The sequence below is a fragment of the Diceros bicornis genome, unplaced genomic scaffold (assembly GCF_020826845.1).
Source record: "Diceros bicornis minor isolate mBicDic1 unplaced genomic scaffold, mDicBic1.mat.cur scaffold_77_ctg1, whole genome shotgun sequence".
In the NCBI taxonomy this organism is placed as follows: Eukaryota; Metazoa; Chordata; class Mammalia; order Perissodactyla; family Rhinocerotidae; genus Diceros; species Diceros bicornis.
The window spans coordinates 662,746-690,427 of NW_026691656.1; the positions used below are offsets into that span (position 1 = coordinate 662,746).

Sequence of the window (27,682 nt, forward strand, 5' to 3'; positions counted from 1 at the left end):
TTCTTTGACCCTGGATTTATTTAGAAGTGTTTAATTTCCAAATATTGATGGTTTTCCTAATTTCTTTGTTGTTTGATTTCCAATTTCATTCTGTTGTGGTTATAGAACATACTTTAATTTCAATCCGTTGAAATGTATTGAGGTTTTGTTTTTTCGCCTAGCATATGGTCTATCCTGAAGAATGTTCCATGTGTGCTCTAAAAGGATGTGGATTCTGCTGTTGTTTGGGTGGAGTGTTCTAGAGATGTCAGTTCAAGTTTGTTGATAGTTTCTGGGTTAATCTATTGTTTGCTCCTACTATTATGCACCACCCAAGCAGCTTCAGTGTTCCTCATTAGCCTCTCATTGTTTTCAACAACCATCCCAGGAGGAAAGGCTGTTTGCTCTAGGCGATATCTGCATCAGGTCAGAAAAATAGAGCCTTGTTAATGTGGTCTTGCAAAGAACCACCAGGCAGAACAAATGCGAGTTCTCTGGGAGTGGGGCTTTGCAGTTGTTCCAATCCTTTTCTGCCTCCCCCTGTGGCTGCCAGATTGCAGATTTCCACTGAAATTGTGAGCTGTTGGTGTTGAGGGCTCCCGCAGAGCTGAGGAGAGGTGGATGGGAATAGGTCAGATTAAAATGCGACCAAGCTTGCTGTTCTGACTGAGAGTCAGCTGCTTTCCTGGAGTGAACCTCCCCCAGATTGCTTGAAGTCTTTGCTTCTTTGTCAGAGTTTTGAAAAGTGGATTTTGACAGTTTCCCCGTGTTTTGTTGCTCCGCTATTTTCACTGACGTTGCTCAATCCATGTCCTTTGAATGTAGTTACGGATGTGGTCGGATCACATCTGCCGTTTTGCTGTTTGTTTCTTTATGTCGTTTTTATCTCTCTGCTCTTCCTTTAAGGCCCTCTTTTGTGGTTAATAGGTATTTTTCTAGCGGACCTTTTAAATTCCTTTGTTGGGTGTTTTACTATATTTCGTTTGTTTTTTTTAGTAGTTGCTCTTGGGATTAAAATATGTGTCTTAATTCATCTCAATCTATTTCCGGTTTTTAGTGACCTAATCCTGAGGAAACTAAGGCGACTTTGTTCCAACATTGCTCCATTTCCTCCTCTCTCTTTTGTCTGGTTGTTCTGATATATACCACATCTTTATACATTTGAAGCTCAGCAAAGCAATTTATAATTATGATTTTGTGCGATTGTGCTTTAAATCTCTTAAGGGATGAAGATAGACAAAATATATTTGTGCAGTGTTTTATATTTACCTTTATAATTACTTTGACTGATGTTCTTCATTTCTTCTTGTGATTGTTACTGACCATCTGCTGTCATTTCCTGTCAGCCTGAAGGACTTCTTTAGTTCTTGTTCAGACACGTCTGCTCTCAGTGAATTCTGTCAGTCTTTCTTTGGTCATGTCTTTATTCCAGCTTCAATTTTTTTTAAAGTGTAATTTTGCTGGATATAGAATTAATGCTTGGTTGACAGTTTTTGTCTTTCAGACTTTGAATATGTCATTCTATTCGTTTCTGGTCTCCATAGTTTCTGATGAGAAGTGAGCCGTGAATGTGATTGTTGTTGCCTTGTACCTGATGAGTCCATTTTCTTTGGATGCTTTCCAGAGTTTGTTTTTTAACGGCTTAACTGTGTTTTGTTGAGCATCTGTGATCTGTAGATTTATGTTTTTCATAAAATTTGGTGGGTTTTCTGCCATTCTTCCATTCTTTCTGTAAGTGTTTTGTTCTACTTTCTTTCTCTCTTGCCCTTCTGAGACTCCCATTTCCTGAATGTCAATTCACTTGATGTTGTGCCACAGGTCTCTGCAGCACCATACATTTTCTTTTTCAGTTTTTTTTTTCTATTTTTCAGAATGAATACTTTCTATTGGTATTTCTTCAAGTTCACTGATTCTTTCTTCTGCCATCTCAAATCTGCTGTTGAGCCTATATAGTGAATTCTTTATTTGTTTTTTTGCTTTACAACTTTAGAATTTCTATTTAGGATATTTGTGTTTGTATTTCTGTATTCAGCGTCCATATTTGTCAAGTCATTGTCATCATGTATTCATATGTTTTTTTAACATGGTCTTAAAATAGTCTTTGAACAACAGTTCATTGAAATCTTTGATAAATCTATCATCTGGGTTAACTGCGTGTCAGTTTCTGTTGGCTGCTTTTTTCCCCCCGGTATATGTCACTCTTTCTTAATTATTGTATTTTTTTTGTTAAAAATTGGAGTTTTTCATGATATATAATAACAACTTTGGATTCTGATATTTTTCATACTGAGGTTTTTTTTTTTTTCTTTTTTTGAATTTTTATTGACTTGATTTATAGCCTCAGCCTCCTGGGCTGTGCGTGGCCACTGATGTCTTTGCTCGGTTTCTGTTTTGTCCCCCTCCCTCTTATTTTTTCAGCCTGACTTCCTGAGGGTTGCCCCCAGTCTGCATCTCTTTGAGGTCAGCTGATGATTTGGGTTGAGGTTGTGCTCAAACATCTTGAGGTTCTAAGGTTTCTACCATCTACCTTTGATTGTGTGTAGGTTGGAACCACATCAAAGTTCAGCCTGTTCTCCTGTCTCCTCATCTTTACTTTCCACTGGTGCTCCAGTCTCATGTGTCCATTGGTTCAGTTTCTCATTCAGCCGTGGATGTGGGCAGAGGCTTCTGTCGCTCTCTCCATTCTAGCATCTTCCCATGAAATTTCTGGCTGGTCTGCCTCTCCTCTTTCCCCAATCAGGATTGCAATCAGGCTCATCGAGGTGTGCATTGTACTTGTTTGGTTCCTACTAGTTTGCTAATGGGCATGAGTTTGCACCTTCCAGTTTCAGCATCCAATGTAAGTCTGTGCTTTCTGGCAACAAAGCTGAAGGTTTTCATGGCCAGCCCTGCCCCGTTCAAACGTCTGTGCTAACTGAGCTGGGGCGGACGGAACAGCACAAGACAAGAAGTCTGAAGACTCCAGCTGTTCTTACCTGTAGTTCTCGCAGTCTTCTGTGAATAATTCCTCAGTTTATTTGTGTTTTATTGATTTATCAGGCTGTGAAGTAGTGTTTTTTAAATAATTTTGTCCATTTTTGTAGTTCTTTTTTGGTGAGAGCTTCACTAACCTCTTCACTCCACCATAGTTGGAAGTGCTCTGCTCGCACTTTATTATAACACACATTACTGAATGTTGACTCTGTGTCAGGTGTTGTTCGAAGCCTTTTCTCATACTAGCAGATTTAATAACACAGTAGGTGCTCACCAAGTATTTGTTGAGTGTTGAATCAACAGCTACTACAAGCAATGAGAGAAAGCATAGGGTGCTGGACATCCTTTGTGGACTCGCTTCTTTTCTATCTTTCCTGCCTTGTGGTCCGGGGCTGTCTCCAGCCTCCCCAGTGGGTCGTTTCTGTGGAGCTAGAGCCGTTCCCAAAGGCCAAGGAACTGACCTTTTTGACTCACACAAGGATGCATGTGTATATGTTCCCTGTGAATGTGAGGAGAGAAAATATCACAGGGCAAAAGGAAGGATATGTCACTTTGGGATGACTTGATTAAACAAGTCACCAACAAGTCAGATTTAAAGGAAATATTTAGCTAGCTTTCTTCAGGCCATGATGCAATTAAAAAAATAATCTTTTTTTTTTTTTTGGCTGAGAAAGAGTCACCCTGAGCTGACGCATGTGCCAATCATCCTCTATTTTGTATGTGGTTCGCAACCCCAGCCTGGCCACTGACAAGTGGTATACGTTTGCATCCTGGAACCGAACCCAGGCCACCCAAGGAGAGCGTGCCAAACTCACCCACTGGGAACTAGTACACAGGGCCGGCACCCCCGCCAAGAAAATTCTTCACATTTGTTCTTTATTGGTCAGCTGGCTTTTCCTAAGGATTAGGTTTATATATAGTCTCTGAGACTGACTACAGAGGCCTGTGATAAACTGTAAACAGCCAACAGACAGTGGGGCGTCATTTGGGTTACCATAGATTTTGTCATCCAGTTTGTTCGAGAGTGAACTTTGGGACATCAGGTGTAAGCTAGGACTATCCCAGGCCACCCGGGAAGGTGCTCACTCTGGGTTTTATAGGAAAGGAGCCGATTCTAAAGCCAGGCTGCCTTTGGCTTCAGCCCTACCGAATCCTCAGTTTCCTCAGGCGGCCCGTGAAAGGGAGGATTGATAACATCACATCGCGTTTGGTTGAAACACCCAACAGAGTCACTGGGCTGTGAATGTGTCACTTTCGCTGTGGCTGTGGTATGAATACTTCTTCATGGCAGGTCTTTGAGAATGTCACAGTGCAGCATCAGGGTCAAGAGGGTGCATTCTGGAATCAGACAGCCTCCACTTCTTAGCTGCGTTACTGTATTAGGCAAGTTACTTAATCTCTAGGAGCCTCGATTTTCTCCTCTATCGACTACTCCTCTTACTACCACCAGTAATGATAGTGAGTACGTGCCGTCGCTCTTACACATGAAGTCAGGTACTATTCACTGTAGGGGCTTTAGCTCTATTAACTCATTTAGTCCTGACAGCAACCCAATAAGAGAGATATTATTCTGAACTCCAGTTCACATAGAGGGAAACCGTCAAAGAGAGGTCAAGCAGTCTGTGTCAGGTCACACAACTGGCCAGAGTCTACTAGCTGTAGACCCTCTGGTGTTGCGAAGATTAAAACGAAGGTTATGTTCAACTTTACTGCTTTGTGAGACTGTGTCTTGGTGAATGGGCAGGATCTGATAACTAGATCCTTGGGTGAGTGTGAAGATGAAATGAGATAGTGCATCTCAAACACTTAGCATGTAGCAAACATTCCATAAGTGTTGGTTGCTGTGTTAATAGTGTATGTTCTTGGAATGGGTAAACAAGTTGCCATTTATTGCTGAAAAAACTGGACTTCCCAGACCAGTGAATGCTTTATGGGAACTCTTTTTCAGATTTCACCTGCCGCCTGTGGCCATGGATTCACACTGCTGTCCTCTAAAAGTAAGGATGGGACGAAAGTTTGGGGGATGGAACTCAACAGAGATTCTCACTTTGGATTTGACAGGAGCCAAAAAGAGAAAATTGAGGCTCTGACCTTGGCTTTTTCTGCTGTGATTCGCTGAGGAAGCTCCCTCTGATTTTCAAGAATCTGATGACATAAAGCAGACAGTAACAACAACATAGATTGAGTCTTGAAAGTCACATTGTTTGGAACTATCTGGACTAGATTATTTTCAGCCTGTTTGGTAAAGGTTCTTTGCTGATAAGTAGGGATGTTATTTTTTGGCCCCAGAGTGATGACCTTTGTTTCCTAACTTGAGATATCCTGAGACACTCTACAGTGCCTAGAATGTGGTCTGGGCAAAATATTCAATGAAAACCTTAAGATGGAGGCTTTATTCCAGATATTTGAAATAGGATTATAAAATGTTAGAAATGATTTATGATATTTTCAAAAGTAGACACCAGTCAATCAATATTATGAGGACAATGAGGACAATATGAAACATTTTTTAAAATAAAGGAGAATTACCCAGAAATACATACTGGACAAATCTTTCTTTTCATTTTTTTCCCTCTTCCTTCATTTGTATGCAAATGTCTGTTTATAGAATTTTGATCACAGTGTATATTTTGTTTCCTGCCTTTTTTCACTGAATTTCATATCAGAATCCTTTTACCCTTAGTATTGAAGTCTTTATTGGCTCTACGATGCCAAATGACATTTCTTTTTACCTTTTGTTTCGAATGATTGTAAACATACGCAGAGTGGATGGAATAGGATAATGCACCCCATGGGCCGTCACCAGCTTCCACCATCGTCAGCTCATGACGATCTTGTTTTACTCATTTCCCCCATGTGATCCCTCAGCAAATTTGGAGCAAGTCATAAGAAAATTGATTTCATTCATAAATATTTCAGTACATATCTAAAAAAATAAGGACTGAAAAGAGTGGTAAGTATAGCATCACACCTAAAAATAATGAACAGTGTAATCCCTTAATATCAAATACTTTGTCAGTGTTCAAACTGACAGTTGTCTCATAAGTGTCAATAGATTTTTATGTTATTTTAAAAATTTATTCGAATCCAAAGCCAGATAAGGTCTAGACATTGCAAGTGGTTGAGAAGACTTTTATAGTCTTTTAAGTCTGTTTGAATATTTTTTCCTTGAAATGTGTTTAACGAAGAAATGACATTGTTTATTCTATAGAATTTTCCAGTCTGCAGTTTGTTAAATGAATCCCTGTGGTGCTGTTTGACATGATCCTCTGTCCTCTGTATTTCCTGTCAATTGGTAGTTGGAGCTAGAGCCAGTTTACCTTTCAATGTTATATAGTAACATTTCCCAGGCCCTTAGGGGTCTATGCAGATAGTAATGGGGGATGTGAATCACTTGTCAGTATTTTAAAGTACTTCATATTTTCAGCTACTAATATGAGCTAACAACATTGTCCATTTTCTTTGATTTTGCCTAGAATCACATCATCTCATTGTGATAAACCAGTTATTTCATGCAGATCAAAAGCTTTGTCTGCAAATTATATCAGTCACTGATGGATGGACAAGTAGATTATTATAACAGTCATAATGCCATTTATTTGGTAGATGAGATGTTTTTAAAGATGGGGATCATAGGAGAAGATAGAGGGTCATTAGGGAGGAGTATGTTGAGAACCAGTGCGCTCGCAGATCTTCTCCTCAACTCCAGCCTCCACTGTAAATAGTCAAAAGTTCATTGTTTAAGACCTGTCAGAGGAATTCCCTATGTAAACCAAACTGGCCTCTCCAGTAGGATTATAAAGAACACTACATTTCTTCTTTAAATCATTTATTTATTTATTTATTTTTTGTGAGGAAGATCAGCCCTGAGCTAACATCTGATGCCCACCTTCCTCTACTTTATATGGACGCCACCACAGCATGGCCTGACAAGTGGGTCGTCGGCGCGTGCCCGGGATCCAAGCCAGCGAATCCGATGCGCAGCGCACCCACTTAACCGCTTGCGCCACCAGGCCGGCCCCAAGTTTCTTCTTTAGTGTGACTTCTAGACAACATTCCCTCTTACTTGCTTATTTAAAAATTAAAATTTTCTGTTTTGAATACGTAACATATTTGCATAATTCAGAATCGTAATGGCGCCATAGAACATATGATGAAGAGTCTGCTTTCCACCTCTGTCCTCCCAGCATCATGATTTTTCTCCTTTTCGTTAACAGTTTCCACTTTATCCTTCTGGAGAGATGTAATGCATGTGCAAGCAAATGCATCTACAAATGTATTCTTTTTGCTTCCTTTTATTAGAAGTGGTGTCATATAATATGTGCTGTTCTTCACCGTACTGAGAAATCCTAGTGGCTATTGCAGAAAGTGGCTATTGCTTTTACTTTCCTGAAAAATTCAAATGGTGTGAAATGACATGTGAAGAGCTTTCTTTAATAAGACTAAGGATGCTTTTCAGTAACCCCGTGTGTCATGGAGGCAGTGTGGTGCAGTGGGTTGGACTTGGGGACTTATGTGGTTTGAGTAAGTCGTTCTGATCTCACTGTGTAACAATGTGGGGGTGGGGCAGTGTCATCTCTCATGTTAGAAGTGCTCTGACTCTGCATCAGTGCACTCGCCCTGGTTGTGTTTGTTTCAGCGAGGGGAGACGCGTGTGTTTTGGAGCTCTCACCTGTCCCACTGCCTCTGGACAGACCTCAGGAGACACAGGTGCTACAGGTCTCCTGCGGCAGAGTCCACTTTCATCCTGACAAGACGGTGAAGGACGTGAATTGACCTGTTCAAGATTGATGGAGGGTGGGGGGACCACTTTCTTGCCATAGGGCCTGAAGTGACCCATTTGATTGAGTCACATCTGATTGTGAAGCTTTGGAATTTCCCGAGCAAATCAGGAACATGGCTCAAGAGACTGTGTTGGGCAGACTTGGCTGACTCTTGTCTGTTCTCTGCTCTCTGTGGTTCTTGAGAAATCTCAGGTATTTATAAACATGACAGCGTACACCAGGCAACCTCATCAACGCCTGCCTTTGTTGTGAAGTCACTGAGCTGGGCTATGTGTGTAAATGGCTTTTCTACTGTACTGAGAGAAGCCTGTTTGCTAACACTTCCTCCAAAACGCGGGGCTTTCAGAGTCCAGGCTCTTGGGTAATCCCGACCGTCTCAAAAAAAGCGGTTATTCCAGGGAAGGCCAACTTCACGAAATTCATCACATTTCATTTTCTGACTTAGGGTGCTTTGTAGGAAAAGGCGAAGGTGGTGATTAGGAACTCTTTCCAGAGGGGCCTTGGCCTTGAGGGCAACCTGGTGACAGGTGCAAGGAATGGGGTGTTATGAGTGGTTCGGAGGATTCAATCAGAGACGTAAAAGAAACTCCATTCCAAACAAATGGACTGAAGGTATTTTTTATTATCTAGAGGATAGTAAAGGCGATAGTCCTCCAACAGATCTGAATAGGTCAAGTAATAAGAGGGAAAAACACCAGCTCGATCAGAAAGGGAAACACCAGATCGACTGAAGGGAAATGACACAAGTCAACGGGAAAGAGAAACACCAGGTTGACCGAAAAGAGAATACATCAGATCAATTACTTCACAATGAATCAATTACTCAAAACATCCACACCCCACAGCCGGGAGAGTCCTGTCAATCGACACGGCTGGTTGGGAATCATACATCCTGGGCAAGGCGTCCCTTCCACAGGTAGAACTCTCACCAGGCCTCGCTTTCCAGCTGTTTATATAAGCAGTTACAGAGTTTACAGAGCAAGTATTCAGTGTTTCAATGCACAAAATATTATCAGTGGTGTACGTGCACTGAGCCCCCTGGCTATTGTCGCAGCCCAGTAGTTGTGTATGTGCATTGTTTTTGTGGTTTCTTTCCAGCCCGGCACAGATGGCCAGTCAGCACCAGGCTACGGCGCCCGAAGGGCCTTGAAATTTTTACACATTGCAAATATATCCATCGGAGAATGGCCAGTTCCAACCATGCAGAAAGCAGCTTTTATATTTCTTTTTGTGCTGCTGGTTGTAGGTCAATGGAGCGGCCAAACATGGCTGTACTCATGTCAAGACATGGGGGTGCTGAGGCCTATCACAGGAGGTGCTGGCCTCTCATGGAATTCCTGAGAGGCAGAACGAGGGCCCAGAGAGGAAGCAGAGGGAAAGTACAGGTGGCCCAGCCTGTTGCAGCATGTCTGCACCCCAGCATGCCTGGAGGTGAGCCTGCACTGGTTGGAAATATTGGAGAAGGAAACCCAGTGGCAGTTGGGTGACCAGTTGGACTAGGACCGCTTTCCAGACCCCTTTCCAGTCCTGACGTCCTCAGATTCCCCAAACCTGTAGAACTGATTTCTGATTTCATTGGTGGTGGTATTCTTTAGTCTTCAGCCTGGGCAACAGCTATGATGGACAATGTGGAAGGAAGGTGGTGGAAAATGAACTTTACAGGTGAGTTCCCACAAGGACTACCCCTCTCCAAGTTGTATTGAGTATTAAACATCTCTGGAGTGATTACTATGTGATAGAGCCATAGAGCAGTACAAAGCCAGGTTCCTCATTCCTGAGAGGATCAGTGAGCGCTCCCCGGAGAGTTGTGGAGGGTGTTGTTCCATCTCAGGGGGAGATTCGTGCATCAGCCTGGTGGGAGGGAGGGCGCATGAGCATTGATTGGGATGCCTGGACCTTCTTTGGATTCCTTCTTTATTTTTAGCCAAATTGATTAACTTCAAAAATTCCTCTGTTTCAGTTATATTTCTGTTGGTCTTTAAAAATTTTCTCTCTAGTTCCTCGTGTTATGCTAGTTGGTCTAAACACCAGTCTCAGCTCTGGCAGCATATTAAAATCACCAAGCGATTTAGTTTGTATTATTTTACCTTCGTGCCTGTGTCTAACTCTGCCTTCTTTTTAACCTAGAGAGTTTCCCTAACAGTTACTGTGTGTGTGTGTGGGGCCACCAGTGAGGAATGACAGAGGGGAGGCCAGAACCCCACAGTGCTTACCATGACCATATCTCTTGCTTCTCTCCAGATTGCCCTCAGCCATTAGCGGAAGTCACAAAGTCCACAGAACGCAGGCCTTCGATGGACAGGTGGTCCGGGTAAGAGGCAGGGGCTGAGAGCCAATCATTCTGCACCCTGGGGCACTTTTGAAAGGGGGAAACTTGGGTGGGGTGTTGGGAAATTTCTTAGGGGGATTTTCTGAGTTAATAAATTTTTTTATGCAAATGATTGCCTGGCTACTGTAGACCAGGATGTACAGTACTCGAACATGGGGTACCAAGTTGAATAAGGTTTGGGGGGGATAACACTCTAGTGGGAGAGACAATTGAAAAAACTAGCTGTACTCGAGTGTGTCCTGGCACTGTGTGTGTTCCAGGCTGGCTTTATCTTGTTCACCATTTATTCCCATGCCTGGGGCAGTTCCTGGCACATGGTAGATAGCTATAATCAATACTTAAATACATAAATGAATGCATACAGAAAGTGCTATAAGAGTAGCAAAAGGGAGTCGTTAAGTCTTCCGTGGGTGGAAGGAAGGGACAGAAGACATCGTGAAGGAGGTGGCAGAGGAATTTACCAGATAGACTGGGGATGGGTGGTAGGAAAGTTTTCATGGCAGAGGGGAGGAGGCAGGTGGAGACTTGAACTGCTGAGAGCAAGTGGCGTGGCTGGAGTTTGGTATGCTTACAGGGGAGTGCTGTGGCATAGGCTGGAAGACAGGTGGAGAGTGAGCGATGCAGGGTTTTCTAAGGTTGGGGGGGAGGTGATGAAGGCCACTTGGGAAAGCGTGGGGAAAAAGGACATGTGGAGAGACATGTAAGGAGGATTGACAAGATTTAGGGCTTGATAAGAGGTCCAGGGAGTGAGCTAGAGGGAGTGGAGCCTGACTCCACTGGCAAATGAGTGGCTGCTGATGTTCTCAACCCAGATCGGGAGTCCTAGAGGAGGGGAGGCTTGGGTTGAGTGGGAGAGAGAAGCTAGGAGGAGGTAGAGAGTGAAATTGCTTTTAGTATGCAGTAGAGTATAGTGCTTCTTGCACAGACTTGAAAGTCCCATGGATGCGAATTCAAGTCCCTGCTTCCCCACATATTAACTGGATGACTTTGGGCAAGTTACCAACCTTCTCTGAGATTCGGTTTCTTATTAGGTGTTCTTGGTTATTGACTTAGCACAGTGCCTGGAATAATAAGCATTTAGTAACCGGTGCTTTTCATTAGGCAGTTAGAAAAGCAGGTCTGGAACTCAGTACAGTTGTTGGGATTGGAGATAACAGTGTACAGGTGACAGGGAAAGCCTTGGAAACGTATGCAACCTCCCAGGGTAGTGTGAAGAGGAGGAGAGAAGAGGACAGAAGACTGACCTTGGAGAAGGATTCCAACACTGAAAGGTAAGGAGTAAGGCTGAGCTAGGGAGCAAGACTGGAAGCTATTGGAGAGGCAGAAGTGAGGGATGGGGAAGAGAAAGGCTTGTGGAGGAGGGAGTGGTTCCTCAGGGATGGACTGGGATGGAGGAGCTCTTGGGTCTTCTCCTTAGGACATCTCGCCCTTTCCTTTAGCAAGAGCCACGTCAGTGGAGGGGCAGGCAGAAACCAGGCTGCAGTGGAGTGAGAAAGAATAAGAAGTGGAGGTTGTGTGGGGCAGCCTGCCTGGATCCGACCCCCTCGGGGCTCAGGAACAGTAGGAAATGCTCCCGTACTTTGGGTCCCTTGAACAGGACACTGGGCTTCCAAGGATTTCTTCTCATCAGCCTTCCCTCTGTTTGTCTGATAGGTTGCCAGTGGTCAGGACTATAGTCTGTTCCTAACGTATAAAGGAGAGTTCTATTCTGGTGACTGGGGCGCAGCTGGGCAAACAGGTAGTGGACCTTACACCCCCTTTGGATGGTGCAGTCTGGAGCTGTGAGCAGTGGTTCTTTCATGGGCTAGAACCACCTGCCTTCATTTGACTCTTACCTCTCTTATCACTTCCTGGGGCGCCACTCTTCTGTTTGTCCCTTCCCAGTGCCTTCACCCCTGGCTCCCATGGAAAGGAACCGATAAAAGATTGGGTGGAGGATTAGAGCCAACCCTCAGCAGAGGAGCTGTGAACCTTTCTCTCAGCAGGGACAGGAAACCGTGTGAGGCTTTCAAAGATAAAACAAGTGTCCCCTAAAAGGAGCTTGATGTTCACTGATTTGGGAAGAATGTGATTAATGCAGGGAGGAATGATTGAGAAATTTTCTCAAGCTTGTATATTTAACCTTTTTGTTTCTGATATTGGTCTGAAGGGAGGGCCATTAAATATAAGACTAAATCTTTTAGAAATCCTCAGTAATCCTACCAGCACATGAAATCATCTTTGTTCATTGTCTAGTGTTTTCTTCCAGTCCTCGTTCATATGTGCACTACTTTTTTTTCCTCCAAAGCCCCAGTAGATAGTTGTATGCCATAGCTGCACATCCTTCTAGTTGCTGTATGTGGGACGCGGCCTCAGCATGGCCGGAGAAGCGGTGCGTTGGTGCGTGCCCAGGATCCGAACCCGGGCCACCAGCAGCGGAGCGCAGGCACTTAAGCGCTAAGCCACGGGGCCGGGCCTTTTTTTCTTTTCTTTCTTTTTTTTTGATGAGAACGTTTCGCCCTGAGCTACCATCCGAAGCCAATCCTCTTTTTTCTAACAAAGATTGGCCCTGGGCTAACATCTGTGCCCATCTTCCTCTACTCCACATGGGACGCCGCCACAGCATGGCTTGACAAGTAGTGCATCAGTGCACGTCCGGGATCCATACTTGGGAGTCCCGGGTCGCCGCAACGGAGGAGCGTGCACACTTACCCACTCCGCCACCGGGCTGGGCACCATGTGTGTACATTTGTATACAGTAATCACACCATAGGTGTGGTTTTATATGCTTGTTTTATCATTTATACTTACATAAAGCATTTTTCCATGGTGGTAAAGTTTTCACAGATACAGTTTTTAATATATGTATGATATAGCATCAATTTAATTTATCATAATTAATTATTCATTTAACCATTTTATTAAATAATTACGTAAGCATTTCCCTGTTGTCAGGTGGCATACTTCTTTGGAGGCGGAGTGCAGTGGCCCTTGGAGATATCATGACATTTATCTTGTGTGCATACGTGATTTTTTCTTTCGTTTGGATTATTGCTCTAGGATAAATCCCAGGAGTGTCAAAGGAGTAGGATATTTTTATTGTTGTCAGAATGTGTTGTTAAATTGCTTTCCAGAAGTTTTACCAGATGATACTGCCAGCAGCAGTGGGTAGAAGTACCACTTGAATTTTGTGGGTGAGGCATCTGGGGGGCTTAGCTGGGTCTTTGGCTCTGAGTCTCTCCAAGGCTGCAGTCATCGTAGGGTTCCACTGGGAAGGCTCTGCTTCCAGGAGCACACCGATGGTTGTTGGCAGGATGCAGGGGCCCCAATTCCTTGCTGGTAGTTGTCCAGCAAATGGTTGCTGGCCAAGCCTTCCTCGGTTCCTTGCCATGTAGGCTTCTCCACGTGGCAGCTCCCAACATGGCAGCTGGCTCCGTCAGAGTGACCAAATGAGAGGGTAAGACGGAGTGCCAGTGAGACAGAAGCCAGTGTTCTCTCATTTAATCTGGGCAGTGACCTCCCTTCACTTTTGCTGGCCTTCTGCTTGTGAGAAGCAAGTCACTAGGTCCAGCCCCCACACAAGTGTGGGGAGTACACGTGGGTGTGAACAGCAGGAGACGGGGATCACTAGGGGCCATTTTAGAAGTAGCCCGCCACAACCATGATCTTGACTGTGGCCTGAGCCTCCCTCTGTCAGTGACAACAGTGATTTCTTTCCAGTGGCCCTTGCCAGAGCACAGTTACGTAAAGAAGCTCTCTGCGAGCCAGGCAGCAGAGGCCAGGCCCCAGCTCTGCCAGCTTCACTCACCTAGGTGTACACTTTCTGGATCAGTAAACCCTTCTTTTCCTTTTGAGTCAACTTAGGGACTGTTGTTGTTCCGCTGTCTTCAACAAAGCACTTAGAATCTGTCTTTCCAAAGCACTTAGAATCTGCCTTTCCAAAGTTATCCCTCAGCAGAGGCACCAAGATCAAATCCTGCTGGAAAGCTAAGTTGGCCACACTTCATCCTCCAGACCGCTGACCCTCCCATCTCTCGCTCTCAGCAGAAGAACCTGCCTCCTGTTTCATAGAGGAAACAGATGCCGTCAGCTGAGAAAGCCCTCAGTTTCCCACTCGTACTCCTGCACACTTGCCTCTACCTGTCCCCGCCCTGGGTCCCTTCCCTTTATAGCGGTGGGGGAAGCGTGTCTCTTCCTACTGAAGCTGATGCTTCTCTCTGTGCCCTGGATCCCATCTTCCCCCGTTCCTCAGAAGCCTCACTCCATCTGCTGGGCCTTCTTCCCCACAACTTCAGCGTCTCCCTCTCTACTCGTCCCTCGCCATCAGTCTTTACACATGACTCAGGTGTCTTCCATCTTAAGAGGCCCTGTGTGGAGCCCTCCACATCCTCCCATTCCCCCAAGTCCCACCTGTTCGCTTCACCTCCTGCCTCCACTTCTAGGCCAGACTTCTCAGGAGCTGCATTGACTTACTGTCCCCATTTCCTCGTCTCCTTCTCATTCCTCTGTCCGTTCCACTCAGATTCCACCCTTATCAGTTTGCTGAGTGGCTCCTGCTAGGGTTACGGTGACCTCCATGTTGCTGAAAACAATAATAAAGAACCTGGAGACCATTGTCCAATCTTTCCCTTTCTTGATCTCTCAGCAGCCTTTGACATTGGCTATGACGTGCTGAGCATCTTGGTGAAGAGCGGTCTTCCTTTCGCCACTGTGACAGGGTTCTCTGAGGGCTCTCTTCCTTTCTCATTCCTTCTGGGCTCATTTCCTGGCTGTGCTCCTGGGCCAGGCCCTCCTATGTCAGAGGTCCCCATGGCAGGACTGTGCTCGCCTCCTTTCCTCTGCCTTCTCCTTCAGAAGGTCTCACCCTCACTGTGGCTGCAGTTACCGTCTGTGTGCTCAGGACTCTCCAGCTGGCAGCTGAGGCCCAGCCTGCTCTTGGGTGGTGCAGACATCTCTCAGTGCCACTTGACGTTTGCTCTTGGCCATCTCTAAGCACTGTGAGTTCAGTGGGTCCAAAAGTGAACCCCTGCTCGTCCCCCGCCTGCTCCTTCTCCACTGTTTGCCATGTCCACTTATGTTCCCCTCTAGGAATCATGTCTACTCCTTACTTAGAACACTTACCGGCTATGCATTGTGCTTAGAATAAAGACCAGACCCTTCCGTGATCTACAGCATCCTGCATGATCTACCCTCCCTGCTCCCCACTGGCGTTTTGCAAATATTCTCCCTCGTCCCCTGGCTTCATCCACTCGGCCCTTGTTTAAACTCCCTCAGTGGGCCATGGCCCCTCCCTCCCTGTGCAGGTGCTGTCTCCCCTACGTGGAATACCGTGCTCTCCCCTCCCCTCCACACTCCTACTCATCCCTCAGACTGCGTGGATAGAATGAAGCCTCCTGAACACTCCTGCCCATGAACTATTTCAGGCTCCCTGAGTTTCCTCACGGAGGCCCCTGTCCTGCCATCCTTGCAGTCAGCACAGATTAATTGGGTATTAATTTTGGCTGACTTCTGCCCCCTCCACTAGACTGAACTCAGAGAGAGGGACCGGGTCTCTTCCTTCCCCTCATATTCCCATCACCAGTTAGATGTTTAGCATATGTTTGCTGTTTGGGACATATTTGTGGAGTGAATGAATGATCTGGAACTTATCTGGTCCTTCCATTCACCAGAATCCTTCCAAGTTCTCACTGGTTTGTCTTCCTAACAGTATGGACCCTTCCTCTGACTCGGATGAATGTCCCCCGGTACTTGAGCTTCTCAGTTGTGGGGACCGTTAAGCACGTGGCGTGTAGGGGCATGGGCTGTGCTGTATGAAATGGTGAGAGCCTCTTGCAGGCAGGTCATTGGGAAGCTGTAGAGGGGTCGATGGCGAAGGGTCGGTGTCTGTTGGATTCACAAGCACAGACCTCAGCCTGAGGGAGGGAACGTGGCTGTGGGAAGACCTAGTTAGAGTGAGTTCAGTTAATACAGGGTGAGGGTGATGTTCCTGACAGAACGATAGTAGCCCTGGTTTCTCTGTAGACAAATAGCCAGCCCAGAGCTTAGTAATTCTGTAGTAAACCTCTGGAGTGGAGAAGGAACTGCTTTCTCCCCCTCCCATCCCCTGGGCCAGAGACTCCGGCCCTGCCTTCTCCAGAGAGGCTGCACCAAGAAACAGAGACAGAGGGAGAAGAGCCTTAGGGTTTCGACACTGAGGTCCTTGCCCCTGGGATGAAACATCTGGCATCACTGATGGGTATTCCACTTTTTATAAGCAAAACATCATTTCTGATGGTTTTCGGCATCTGGCCCTAAGTTGTTTTGTACTTGGCTTGCTCTCCTGGTCAGTGTGAAACTTAGAGCTGTTAGTAGGGGGACAACTGCCCTTCTGAGGCTCTCTTGTCTTCACATGGGGTTTCTGGGTGATTTGTTGACTAGGCCCCTCCAGGTTGCCCTCCAGGTGTGGGAAATTTATATTCTGAGCTTGGTTAGTTTGTTTGACATATGCCTAGAGTAAGAATTTAAAAGAGGAGAAAAGAAATTGATTCTTTTCCAAGTGTCATTAATGTGTTTTTGCCAAGCAAGGAGGAGAAAACAATCCCTGTGGATCTAAATCATCCCGGTGGTGCAGTTTGAATTTCTGGTGAGGAGGGCTGCACTTGGTTTGACTTAATGACCGCTGTTTTTACTGTCATGTAGAAGGACATGTTTTTGTCTGAGGCTACGGAATTCTTGGCAAAGGACCAAACCTAGTGGAAACTGCTCTTCCGGAAGTGATTCCACCCACTCTCTTCAGCTTTATGGAGTTCACCCAGAAGTCCAGGTTTCCCGCATTTGCTGTGGACTCAGCCACTTTGCTCCCCATACCAGTAAGTGGCCAAGCTCGTGTGGCCCTAGTGATGGGCCGACTGCACTCTCTTGGATTCACCCCAAGCCGTGGGCAGCTTTCAGTGTCCATCCATCCAGTGGAGGGGTGCCCCACGTGGATAATTACAGAGAGCAGCTCATTCAGAGGTTGTTTGGCTTGAGGTTGTATAACGTGTGTCTTTTTTCATCCTGGAGTTTTGTTTTTGGTTCCTTTGGTTTGTGGTTGGGCTCATGTGAAAGTGAATTTTATCAAGAGGACGCCAGTCGGTGGGGGGGGGGACCCTCGAGATGTCGGGTTGCTGGGGAACCCAGCAGAGGTTTGGTGAGTCCCCGGGAGAGCCATTGGAAAATGAAAGTGTGGGATTCATCCCGCTCCTGGCCAAGCCCAAACCCTGACCCGGCCCAGGAATGGGGACGGCAGGACGCTGATTTGTCAGATGCCCTGGGGTTTTGTGGAGGAAAACATGCCCCATTTCTCCAAAGTGCCGAGAGAGAATGATCAAAGCCAAGGCTGGAATGGAGCTGTTCTTGAAGGTTTGCCCAGTTGCAAAGCCATCGGACACCCAGGTGCCTCCCGCCCTCGGATGTGCGCTTTCCTTGATGGCCTCTCCCGTTCCACCACAGTAACTGTCGGGTCAGTCTGCTAGTCTTTAGTTGACCTGACTGGTAAGACTGAAGAAAATTAATTTCATTTTGTGGGGATCCTCACGTAAATTCGCTATTTCCTTGCACCTAAGAATGTTAATTTGTAAATCTCAATTACTCATCTCTGGTGAGTTATTGTTTTCTCTTTAGGCATCTGGGCCAGGTCAATGAGTTGGGTCATCCTCGTTTGTGTTTTCTGGCCCCACGCTATTGTGAGGACTATCCAAGGGCACCCTGACCCAGAGTCCTGACTGCCCTTCAGTTGTCTTCTGATGTTCAGATCTCAGGCCTGTAACACACATGGGCTGCGGCGTGGACTGTGGGGGGGTGAGTGTGTGCACAGCACCCTTGGTCGCAGTGATGACCGGGGTAATCCCTCAGCACCGTCACTCGGAGTCAGCACTTCCATATGCTAATGTCTTGAGGGTGCCAGACTCTTCTAAAGCTATTTTGATTTAAAAAATGAGAGTCATTATGGACTCAGTCTGGAGGTATCAATGATCTATGGCTTAAAATATGCAGAGTCACATCCTTGGAAATCCGTATGAAATGTGCAAAGTATTCAACTAGAGTACACTGTTTTCTGTTTGCTGTCATGCCATGTGGACGTTTTGGGTCACATCGAAATGAAATCCCCTGCTAGATTTCCCCCAAGACCCCACAACCACCCTCCAAGTGCCGTGACTGTCCTCAGTAGAGGGAGCATCAGAGCTTGGGTATCTCCCCTTCTGTGCCCAGCATTTGCATGTGGTCAGCTGGGAGTTGGACTTGGTTGGTTTCCCCTGAGATCTGCTAACCTTTTGGGGGCCAGACTGAATTGTTCTGTTAAATATGTAAAATCTGAGGGTGGAGGCCCCAGGGTGGTGGTTAGACCAGAGGGCCTCTGGCAGATGGGAACAAAGGGATTCCTTATTAATCAGTCAGATTATTTTAGTCATGGCTTCTCCATGTCTTGTCTACTTCTTCTGCTTCTCAGGTGGAGGTGGTTAAATGGGGCCTCTGTGGCAAGGAATGCCTAGAGCTGATGTGGACGAAAGTGTTATCTAAAGGCTGGGTAGCAGGAGGCTGCCCCAGGAGGTCTGGGGTCCCATCCTGGAGGTGGACATTCCCGAGCCCAGTCTAGATTTGTTCTCCTGGACTGTCCTCTAGAGCACTCTGTCCTTTCTTGTCCCTCCTGGCACTTTTTACAGTTTGTAAACATGTATATATTGGTTTGATCGTTTGTTTCTTTCTAACTGTTTGACTAGCTCCTGCACAGGAACCGTACATGTTCACTCACTGTCCTGTCCCAGCTCTCAGCACATAGACATCGACCCGGCCCAAAGAGGTGCCCAGTCACCCTGTGTCCCTTGACCAAATGCTGCCGAGATGTGGAAACCCAGACAAGGAATGACAGATGGAGGTCTCCCTCTATCAGGGCATGACCAGGACTGGAGTGTGTTCAGACTTCAGGAAGTGTGGAGAGCAGGGTGTGGTCGGATGTGGCTGTGGGTGAGGGATGTGCATAAGGGGCGAGCAGAGTGGGCCATGACCGTGGGTGAGGGGCGTGTATAAGGGGCGAGCAGAGTGGGCCGTGTCCAGGAGCCTCCTGGGCCTACAGCATCGTGCGTGTGCTCTTCTCCATGTGAAGGACACACCGTCATTTGGGGCTTGCACATGTTTTTGGTTTGGGGATAGTATACCTTTCCTTTCAAAAGGAGTCGTTAATGCCTGGTAGAAATTGAAGTTTAACATTGGGCTCTGTTTGTACCTGGTTCTAGAAAGCCTATTCTCATGACCCTTCCTCTTCTTGGTGACTTGCCCCTGGCCTAGCCCAGCCAAGCCACCCTTTTCCTTTCTATGCAGACGAAGGAGAGCTGTTTGTGTGAGGCAAGAACATCCAAGGGTGCCTGGGAATCGGTTGCCTGGAAGACCGGTATTTGCCATGGAGCGTAAGGCTGGACTGGACGGGCGTGAGTGCGTGCCCACAGAGCAGACTACCTGATGTGGCAGCAGCGTCCAGTGTGTGGCTGGGTCAGGACCAGGTCCCTGGGCACTGCTTCCCCTCCCAGGTCCCCGCTGGCCTCCTCCTGCCCCAGCGCACCCTCTGCCAGGGCATCAGGAGAGACCGCGTAGTGGTGAGGAGCCAGAGCGAGTGCCCAGCAGCAGCTTCTCAGGCTGCAGGCTCCCTGGCGCTGAGCTCCTTCCTGGGGCTGTGAGTGAGCAGCCTGTGGAAGCAAGGGGCAGCCTGACCAAGGGTTCCAATCCCCCTGTGCCCTGGAAGAGGCCTCGTCAGAGGCTGTCCACGGGCATGTGGAGCAGGAAAACAGAGACCCCCCGCGACCTCACTGAGGCAGAAGCTACAGGCTGGGCTCCACTAGGCCCAGAGGGGCTCCCAAGGGGGAAAGATTTGAAATGACAAAGCTGGTGTGCCAGGAGCTGTTTGCAGAGGCCCATTTGGAGGAATGGTTTACAGCGCATTTAAAAGAAAGCAGGATATTTAATATTTAGAGTGCCTTACCACAGCCACCAAAGTGAAAAATAATGGTTTTCATAACGGGGAGGATGCAATTAGACCAAAAGGCTCATTTCAGAGTTAAAGGGTTCTTTCTTAAATTGTAGTTTATCTTACTGTTTACTAAGTCAGTTCTTCTAAACAAAGCTATTGATATTTTTGAACACAGAACTTATGTACTTGGTACAAAGTGTCTTATGAAAACTAAGTCTCCCGTCTCTTGTCCCAGAGGCACCACCGGTTCTGGTTCTCATGTTCCCTCCAGAGAAAGAGTGCGGAGAGAGCGTGTGTGTGCGCATGCAACCGTGTGCACACACAGGCCTAAATATTTCCTTTGCAGGCTGGATTTTAATAATGTCTTTTGAAATTGTGAAAAGCATTTTTAAAAAACACTTGTAAAAATGCAAAAGAAATGTATAATTTAAATACAATAAGGATTTATCTTTCAAAAACCCACTGCAGAGTGTTTCGAGGTACTTTGGTGTTTCAGGGGCTGTTTCCATCGGGTCTTCCCTCTGCCGCTGGCTCTCCTGGTTCCCTGTGACATCGGCAGGCCCAAAGACACAGAAACTGTCTACACCATTAGCTTCGTTGCTATAATTTATCCTTTTTTTCCCTGCAAAAAGTCTGTCTGCAGGCTCCGGGCTCCTGTTACTTCAGTGAGTGTGTGAGGACACCCTGAATACAGTGACCACAGGCCACTCCGACGTGTCCTCTGGCTGTCCTGACATCTTACATTCAGGCTCTGTACTTCTGCATGGATTGGGGTCTGTAGAGGAGGGCAGTGCAGAGCTTGAGTGGCAGGTGTGGCCTGAGAAGGTGGAGGGACTCTCATCACACAGTGGCCACCACGATCTCCCTCAGTGTATAGCCGTTCCCAGGGGCCTAGGTCTCGGTCTTCTGTTCCCTGCCCACATGCCGGGCGTACAGGCTGCCACTCAATGATGATTTCTGGCGGGGACGGGGCCCCGCTTGCTGGCAGGCATACCCTGACATCAGTGAATCCAAAACACTTGGCCTGCCATTCTCGTCAGTTCTACCCCTGACTCACTCAGGAGAGTCCTGTCCTGATCATGCTTGTTTCTTGACTATGTGGTTGTCTCACATTTTCACGAGGTCAGGAAACACCTACTGTGCACTCACTGTGTTCATGTGACACAGTCAGACGCTGAGCACCACACGGCAGGAAGAGTGCTCTGACTTGGCACAGCAGGTGACAGTCTCCCTGAGCACCTGGCACAGGGTATACACTCGGGCTGCATTTCTGAAGATCCACACTGTTCTCTCTCACATTACACTCAGGTCCCAGCACCTCTTGACCAGCAGCAGAGTTACTCACACCTTCTGAGGGCCGGTCTCCCCGCAGGGGCTGCATGGGAGCTGCTCAGGTGCCTCCGCCTAACCATGCTGCCTGACATTCCCAGAGACCACTTCAGATGGACTTCGGGGTGGCCCCCAGGACTGGGGTGGCTCTGTGAGGTCTCCATTCTCCTGGGGCCTGCCCTGCCTCATGATTGAGCCCCAGGAATGTATCCTCTCCCCCAAGGAGACCCCACTTACCTTCTCTCTCCCAGGGTGCATCACCCAGCTACCCTCAGGCGCTCATGCTGTGGCGACCAAGAAACCCATCCTTTCTTCCACACAAACCTTGATATTTCACACGGAACAGCCCAGATTGAGCTTGAGCTGGAGACAGTGCTTGGAGTCCCTCTCGTTGTGATTTTCTTGGGGCCACACTGAGGGCATGCTGAGCAGTCAAGTTTAAAAGGAAAAATCCCGGGAGTGTGGTCACCTTCTTGAACCAGGAGTCCATTGTCTTGCTAGGGAGGCAAACAGGTGGGATGTAGCTGGTGTGGGGGCTGCCCATGAGGAACGGAGAGACTTGGTCTTGCTGTCGCTCTGGTAGGGTGGTGCCAGTTGTTGCCAGAGAAGAACACAGGAATCTGTGCCCAACAGAAAAATGCCCCGTGTGAGTCCACCCTCAGAGACGGAAACTGAACAGGCTCAGGTTCATGACTGGAAGCTGTTCCACAGCTAAGTCATCCACCCTCCTTACAGCGGGAGAACACTGAAAATGAAGCAAAGGCCTGATTGGGTCCCTGTTCGTGTCTGACTGTACGCCAGGAGTTGCCAGGTGCAGGGGATGCATTGGTGAGAAAGACGCATTCATTCCAGCTGGTGCATCGGGCGGCAGGTTGCCTCTAATGAGTCTGGCCTCAAACTAGGAAATCAAGATGAGGCCGCCTGCCCCCAGAGCAGGCGAAGGAGGCCATGTTCATGAGGGGATTCCTTTGGGCAGATTCTACGCCTCACCCTGGGCCTCACAACCGTGCCTGTATGATAGAATCATCTGGGAGGTTACTGATTGATTGTTTTGATGTACTGTATTCAACAGTTGGTAGACATTTGGGTGGTTCCAATTTTTGGCAATTATGAATAATGCCAGAACTTCATGTGTGAGTTTTACGTTGGCCCAGCGTTTTATTTTTTTGGATCATTCACATACAAGTGTCTGTATGAACATGTTCTCAGTTTTCTCTAGTGTATACCTAAGGAGTGGGATCACTGGGGCCTTCATTTAATTTTTTAAGTTTGGACACTTTTACCACGTATTTCATGACACGCTGGGTGATCTTGAGTCTAAGACACCGGGTATTAATTGCCCTGAAGACAACACGGGCTGTTACCTATGGGCTCCTCAGAGGCTCTGCCTGCTCTCCGAGGTTCTCGCTGGACATCAGGACCCTCCTGGTGCCCCATGCTCATCAGGGTGGCAGATGGGCCTGGGTTTCGCTAACGCTGCACAGCTTCCCTCTGGATCAGCTCAGGTCCAGAGCTCCTGGAAAAACAGCTCAAATGAGATGCTCCCCCACCAACATTTGCGAGGTGGGAGCTCTGGGTTCTTGCCTCCGTCCTCCTCCTTGTTCTCTGTGCTGCCTCCACAATGTTGATAGGGACTTCCTTTAACCCTCAAGAGTGTCAGAATAACTCACATTCTTTCTTGGCCATCCTTCACGCCCAGCATCCATTCCTGTTGCTTTTTCTACGACATCGATATTTTTAAAACATTGACATGTGGGTCACATAACGTAAGACCATTTTAAAGTGTACAGTTCAGTGGTTTTAGTGTATTGTCTATGTGGTACAACCACCCCCACCATCTCATCCCACATATTCCCTTCGGAGAGCTTGTTTTCACCATCATGAGCCCCCCTGCCCCCCAGTGGAATGTCACATAATAAAACCAGGGGGGCCATGTGACCACAGAAGCTGCTCTTTTCTTCTGTGGCCGAGTTCTTTATGTTACCTTTTGAGAGAGGGTGGGGGAAGTTTTAAACCATTATTTTATCCAAGAGAAACTGAATCAGATGCTTGAGGGTGGAGTCCTGGCATGGGTAACCCCCCTGGGGATCCGAATGTGAGCTGTGGTGAGAACCTGCCAAGGACCAGCCAGAGCTGCTCCAGGAGGAATTATGCCCTGGTTGGGGGCGGGGGGGGGCAAAGTCATGATTCTGAGGGTTGGCTGGACATCTGCTGGTTCCCTGCATGCGCCACTGCCCCCGCCACCCCAACTCTGCACACAGAAGACACTTGAACCACCAGGGACCCCTCCTGAGAACTGAGGCCAGGACGCTGGCAGTACACTTTCCCTCCTCCTATCAGCCCTCTTCATAACGCAGACCCCCACTCAGATGTTAAGTTTTGTCCCCTGCGTGGAAGTCTTCAGTGGCTCCCAATGGCCTGTAGGAGGGTGAGGTCCCTGGCGAACCTGATCACCCACATTGCATTTCAGCCTCAACCCCTACCTGCCCCATCCACTCCTCCCTCCCCCGCCACACTCCTCCATTCCAGCCAAGGTTCCCTCTGGCCCTCTGTGTCTTTGATCCTCCCTCTGCTGGGTCCCCATCTTACCAAGCTCAACCCTAATGTCCTGGCTTCTTGGTCTGCCCCCTACTGCTGGACAGTGGTCATTATCTACCCCTGGGCACAGCACACCCTTGTGGTCTAGCCTGGCTCTGCACTTCCTGGAATAGCTCCTTTCCCTGTCTTCTCACCTCCTAGAGAGACACAGGTGCAGGGGCCACAGCAGGTTCCTCGGGGTCCCCAACATCTGGCACAAGGTCCAGCACCACCCGAGTGACAGCGACTGTGAGTGAGTGGTGGGAAAGGGAGGTCGGGCTCTGGAGGCCTTTGTAACTTTTGAGAGTTTGGGGGACATCAAGAGTCCCTGTGGATGTCCTAGCTCCAATGGGGTCTCTGAATGAATGAGGGGGGCGTAGTCTGAGGACCCCAGAAGGGAAAGCATTCACAGCATCCAGAACTTTCTTGGGCTCAGGGTGGTGAGAGAGCTTCAGCCCCATTGTCACTCCCTTCAGACACCAAGTCTGCTTGTCTTGCAGGTGAGGGTGAGGCGGGTGGGGATGGAGGTTGGTGGGGTTCAGTGCAGGCTCAGGTCTTCAGCCCTGTCCTGGTAACACCGGCCCTCCGTGGAAAATGTCAGAGAGGGGAAGTGAAGTGTGTCCAAGTTCCAAGACCTCTGTCCTGCCTGGGCATCCCCAGTGCCTACCTGCCAAAAGGGCAGGAACCAAATGCCAGAGGCCTTGTAGGAGGGACGCTGGGCATGGAGCTCTCCCTCGTGCCCCTAGGGTATCTTGTCGGGAGGCATCACCTCCTGGGCTTCTAGCACCAGGGACCTTCCTGGGGTGTGACATCCACAGTAGGGCTCCAGGCTTGGGCCAGATGCCCGGTCGCCTGGAATCCAGCCCCTGATCCTCTGCCTGCCACCAGCAAGGCCCTGTCTTGCTCTGCAGGCCCCCTGACCCCCAGACCCACCTAAGCCAGATGTTTGGGAGAATGGGTGGGCATAGCAGTCGGTCTCCAAGATGGCCCCAGTGATCTTGCCCTCTTGGTTTCACACCCTTTTGTGTTCTCCTCTTGTGTCAAATCAGAGCGGGGCTGTATGTTCACAGAGTATGGTGGAGGCAGAGGCATGTGAATTCTGAGGCTCGGGGCCAAAAATCCATTTTGGCTCCTATAGTGGCCCTTGAATCCCTTACTCTGGGGGAAGCCGGGCACCGTATTGTGAGGTCACTCAAGCATCTCCATGGGGAGACCGATGTGGAGAGGAACAGGTTCCCTGCCAACAGCTGAGCCCAACTTGCCAGCCCTGTGAATAAACCACCTGGGAAGTAGATCCTGCAGTCCAAGCCAGGACTTGAGATGATCGCAGCCTGCTGAGGGACCCTGACCCAACTGCTCAAACTGCTCTCGAATTCCTAATCTACAGGAATGGTGACACATAAACAATCATTTTAATCCATTGCGTTTGGGGCAACTAGTTACCCTGCATCAGGTAACTAATACAGCCCCTCTCGCTCTGGGGATGTGTCCTCTCTCAGCCGCTGGGTGTGGATGGGGAGGTTGTTCTGTCTTCCTCCCAGCCCCTGGCCATGTTCCTCGACCATGGAATGGAGAAGGAAAGAGATGAGATGTGGCCCTGGAGCAGCACAAAATCAGACGCCCTCAGCCAACATATTTTTCTCCATTTTAATTAACACTTTACAAAGTACAAAATACATTGTCTTTTTGGGGGAACATTTGGTATTTGTTTCTCTCCATCACACAGTACATGAATCTTGAGGGTTTCGTGTTTCTTCAAGAAAGAAAGAAAGCGTGAGAGTCCTCACCAGGGTGTAAGGCTGCCCAGTTCTCCCCTCTCCAGACCTTGGGACAGATGGAAGTGCCACTGCTACAGCTGGTGACCTGGGGGCAGGCCAGGTGAGGGCCAGACCCCCAAAGACGAGGTCCTGGGCAGGGCAAGGCCCCCCAGAATCCCACTCTACCCCCAACGTCCACTCACCCCATCTCAGGATAATGGAAATGATCTTGGCATAGAGCAAGAGGGGGGTGTGGGATTTTGTTTCTTACTCCCAGCATGGAGCCCACCCTGCTCAGTTCTTCCCTGGACCATTTCCTGCAAAGGTAAACCGAGGCAGGGGACAGGGAGACGCACTGGGCTTGGCCTGTGACTTGGGACATCGACTTGGCCTCTTTTTCAAACTCCCTTCCCACCCCTTCTCCAACTTTGCTGGACCCTCTTCAGGGACGAGCCCCAGTAGGCGAGGGGCACCAGCACCGAAAACCTCCCCCTATGAACAGTATCCTGAGGACTGCATGTTTCTGAAGAGCCGGCTCAACAGGTCTAGCCCCTTTGGGCTGCATGGACTGCCAGGCCTCGCAGAGCACAGCAGAGCCCCTACTGGGGACACCTCTGCTCCCACCACAGAGCAGAATTACACAGTCAAGTGGGTTGGGGCATTCCTGCATGCAAGGCCTGCCACACCACCATCAACTCCACATGTGGCCCCCGGGTAAGAATGCTACCGAGGCCTCAAAATACTGGATGGGTCAGTCCGTCAACTAGGATTTGGGCTCTACACACGTGTGCTCGCACACACACACTAATGTGGATGACATGGCACATGCTCACACATACATGTGTGTATATGAACACACGTGTGGCCATCCATAGAACACTGTCCTTCCCCCAGGGCTAGGGCCACCCTGCACTCTTGACTCTCACAGCCTCCCACCACCTTGAAGCAAAAGCCACAAACTCCCTCACCACCAGGCTGCTCACAGACGCCAGGGGCCGTGCCACAGACTCCTACCTCCACTCTGGTCGCTCCTGGTGCCGCCAGTCTCAACAACAGAGGCTGCCTCAGCCACCAGCTCCTGCCTTTACCTTCCCGAGAGAGCAGGCATCATAGGATGGGTGGACATCAAAGCTGAAGGTATGGAAAGGGGATGAGAGACAGTTAAGCTTGTCCTTTTGCTGCCTCTAATTTGAAAATGAAAGAAAGAAAAGAGCTGGATAGGTCTGAGAGGTAGTAAAAGGTCTCTCCTTCAGCAGGGCTCCACTCCCCTCAGGAAAGCCACGCCACTCCTCGTAAGCCTGCCCTCTGCTGGGCCGACCACCTTACACCACCCAGGTTTCCCCCCTCCCAGGAGGCCTCTGTGAATGGAGGGCTCCTGTCCCTCCCTCAGCACAGTATCCAGGAACCTGAAAGGCCAAACCTCATTTCTTTCCACTGCTGGGAGACTCCGTCATCCTCCCCCAGGCTCCGCTCACGAAGCGACACCAACTTCATTTCTCCATGGATGTGACAGCAGTGACTGGCTGCTCCCTGCCCTGGCATACAGGAGGCACAGATATATTGGGGGCATTTTCTTCCTACCCCTGCCCAGTGTCCACTCAGAGAGTGGCATCAAAAATTCCTCAGTCACGGGGCTGGAGTCCTCTGCTCTCATGTGGGTGCTCCCCAAGGCCCCTCTCTTAGCTGGGGCCAACAAGGGCCCTAGTTGTTCCCACATCCAGATCCAGAGGCTCAGAAAGGCGGCCCAGGGTGGCCGTGGGACTCCTAAAGATCTTCCAGGGAAATGCTGCCAGGTGGGTGGGCCGGTTCATCTTTGATTATCAGGCAAATGGTGCCTTGGCTTGGGGTGGGAGCCTGACCCTTCCTATCTCCCCAGAGCCTTCTCTCGACCTCCATGGCCTCCTCTGTCCCCTCATAGGGGACAAGGTGCACAAGACCATTCATCTTCTTCTGGACACTACACTGGTCCCCGAGGCCATGCTGCCTGGTGGGAGAG

At 48.4% G+C, this 27,682-nt stretch overlaps 1 protein-coding gene across 1 annotated transcript in view; it reads left to right on the forward strand.

The window, feature by feature from the left end:
• Positions 1-21,883, forward strand: part of LOC131403669 (uncharacterized) — a 28,289-nt gene extending 6,406 nt beyond the window's left edge. The window contains exons 3-6 of the mRNA XM_058538061.1: positions 4,901-4,949; positions 9,978-10,047; positions 16,723-16,892; positions 21,604-21,883. Coding sequence (XP_058394044.1) covers positions 4,901-4,949; positions 9,978-10,047; positions 16,723-16,892; positions 21,604-21,749 — 435 coding nt within the window. The 3' untranslated portion in view covers positions 21,750-21,883. The remainder of the gene's footprint in view (positions 1-4,900; positions 4,950-9,977; positions 10,048-16,722; positions 16,893-21,603) is intronic.
• The last annotated feature ends 5,799 nt before the right edge of the window (positions 21,884-27,682 follow it).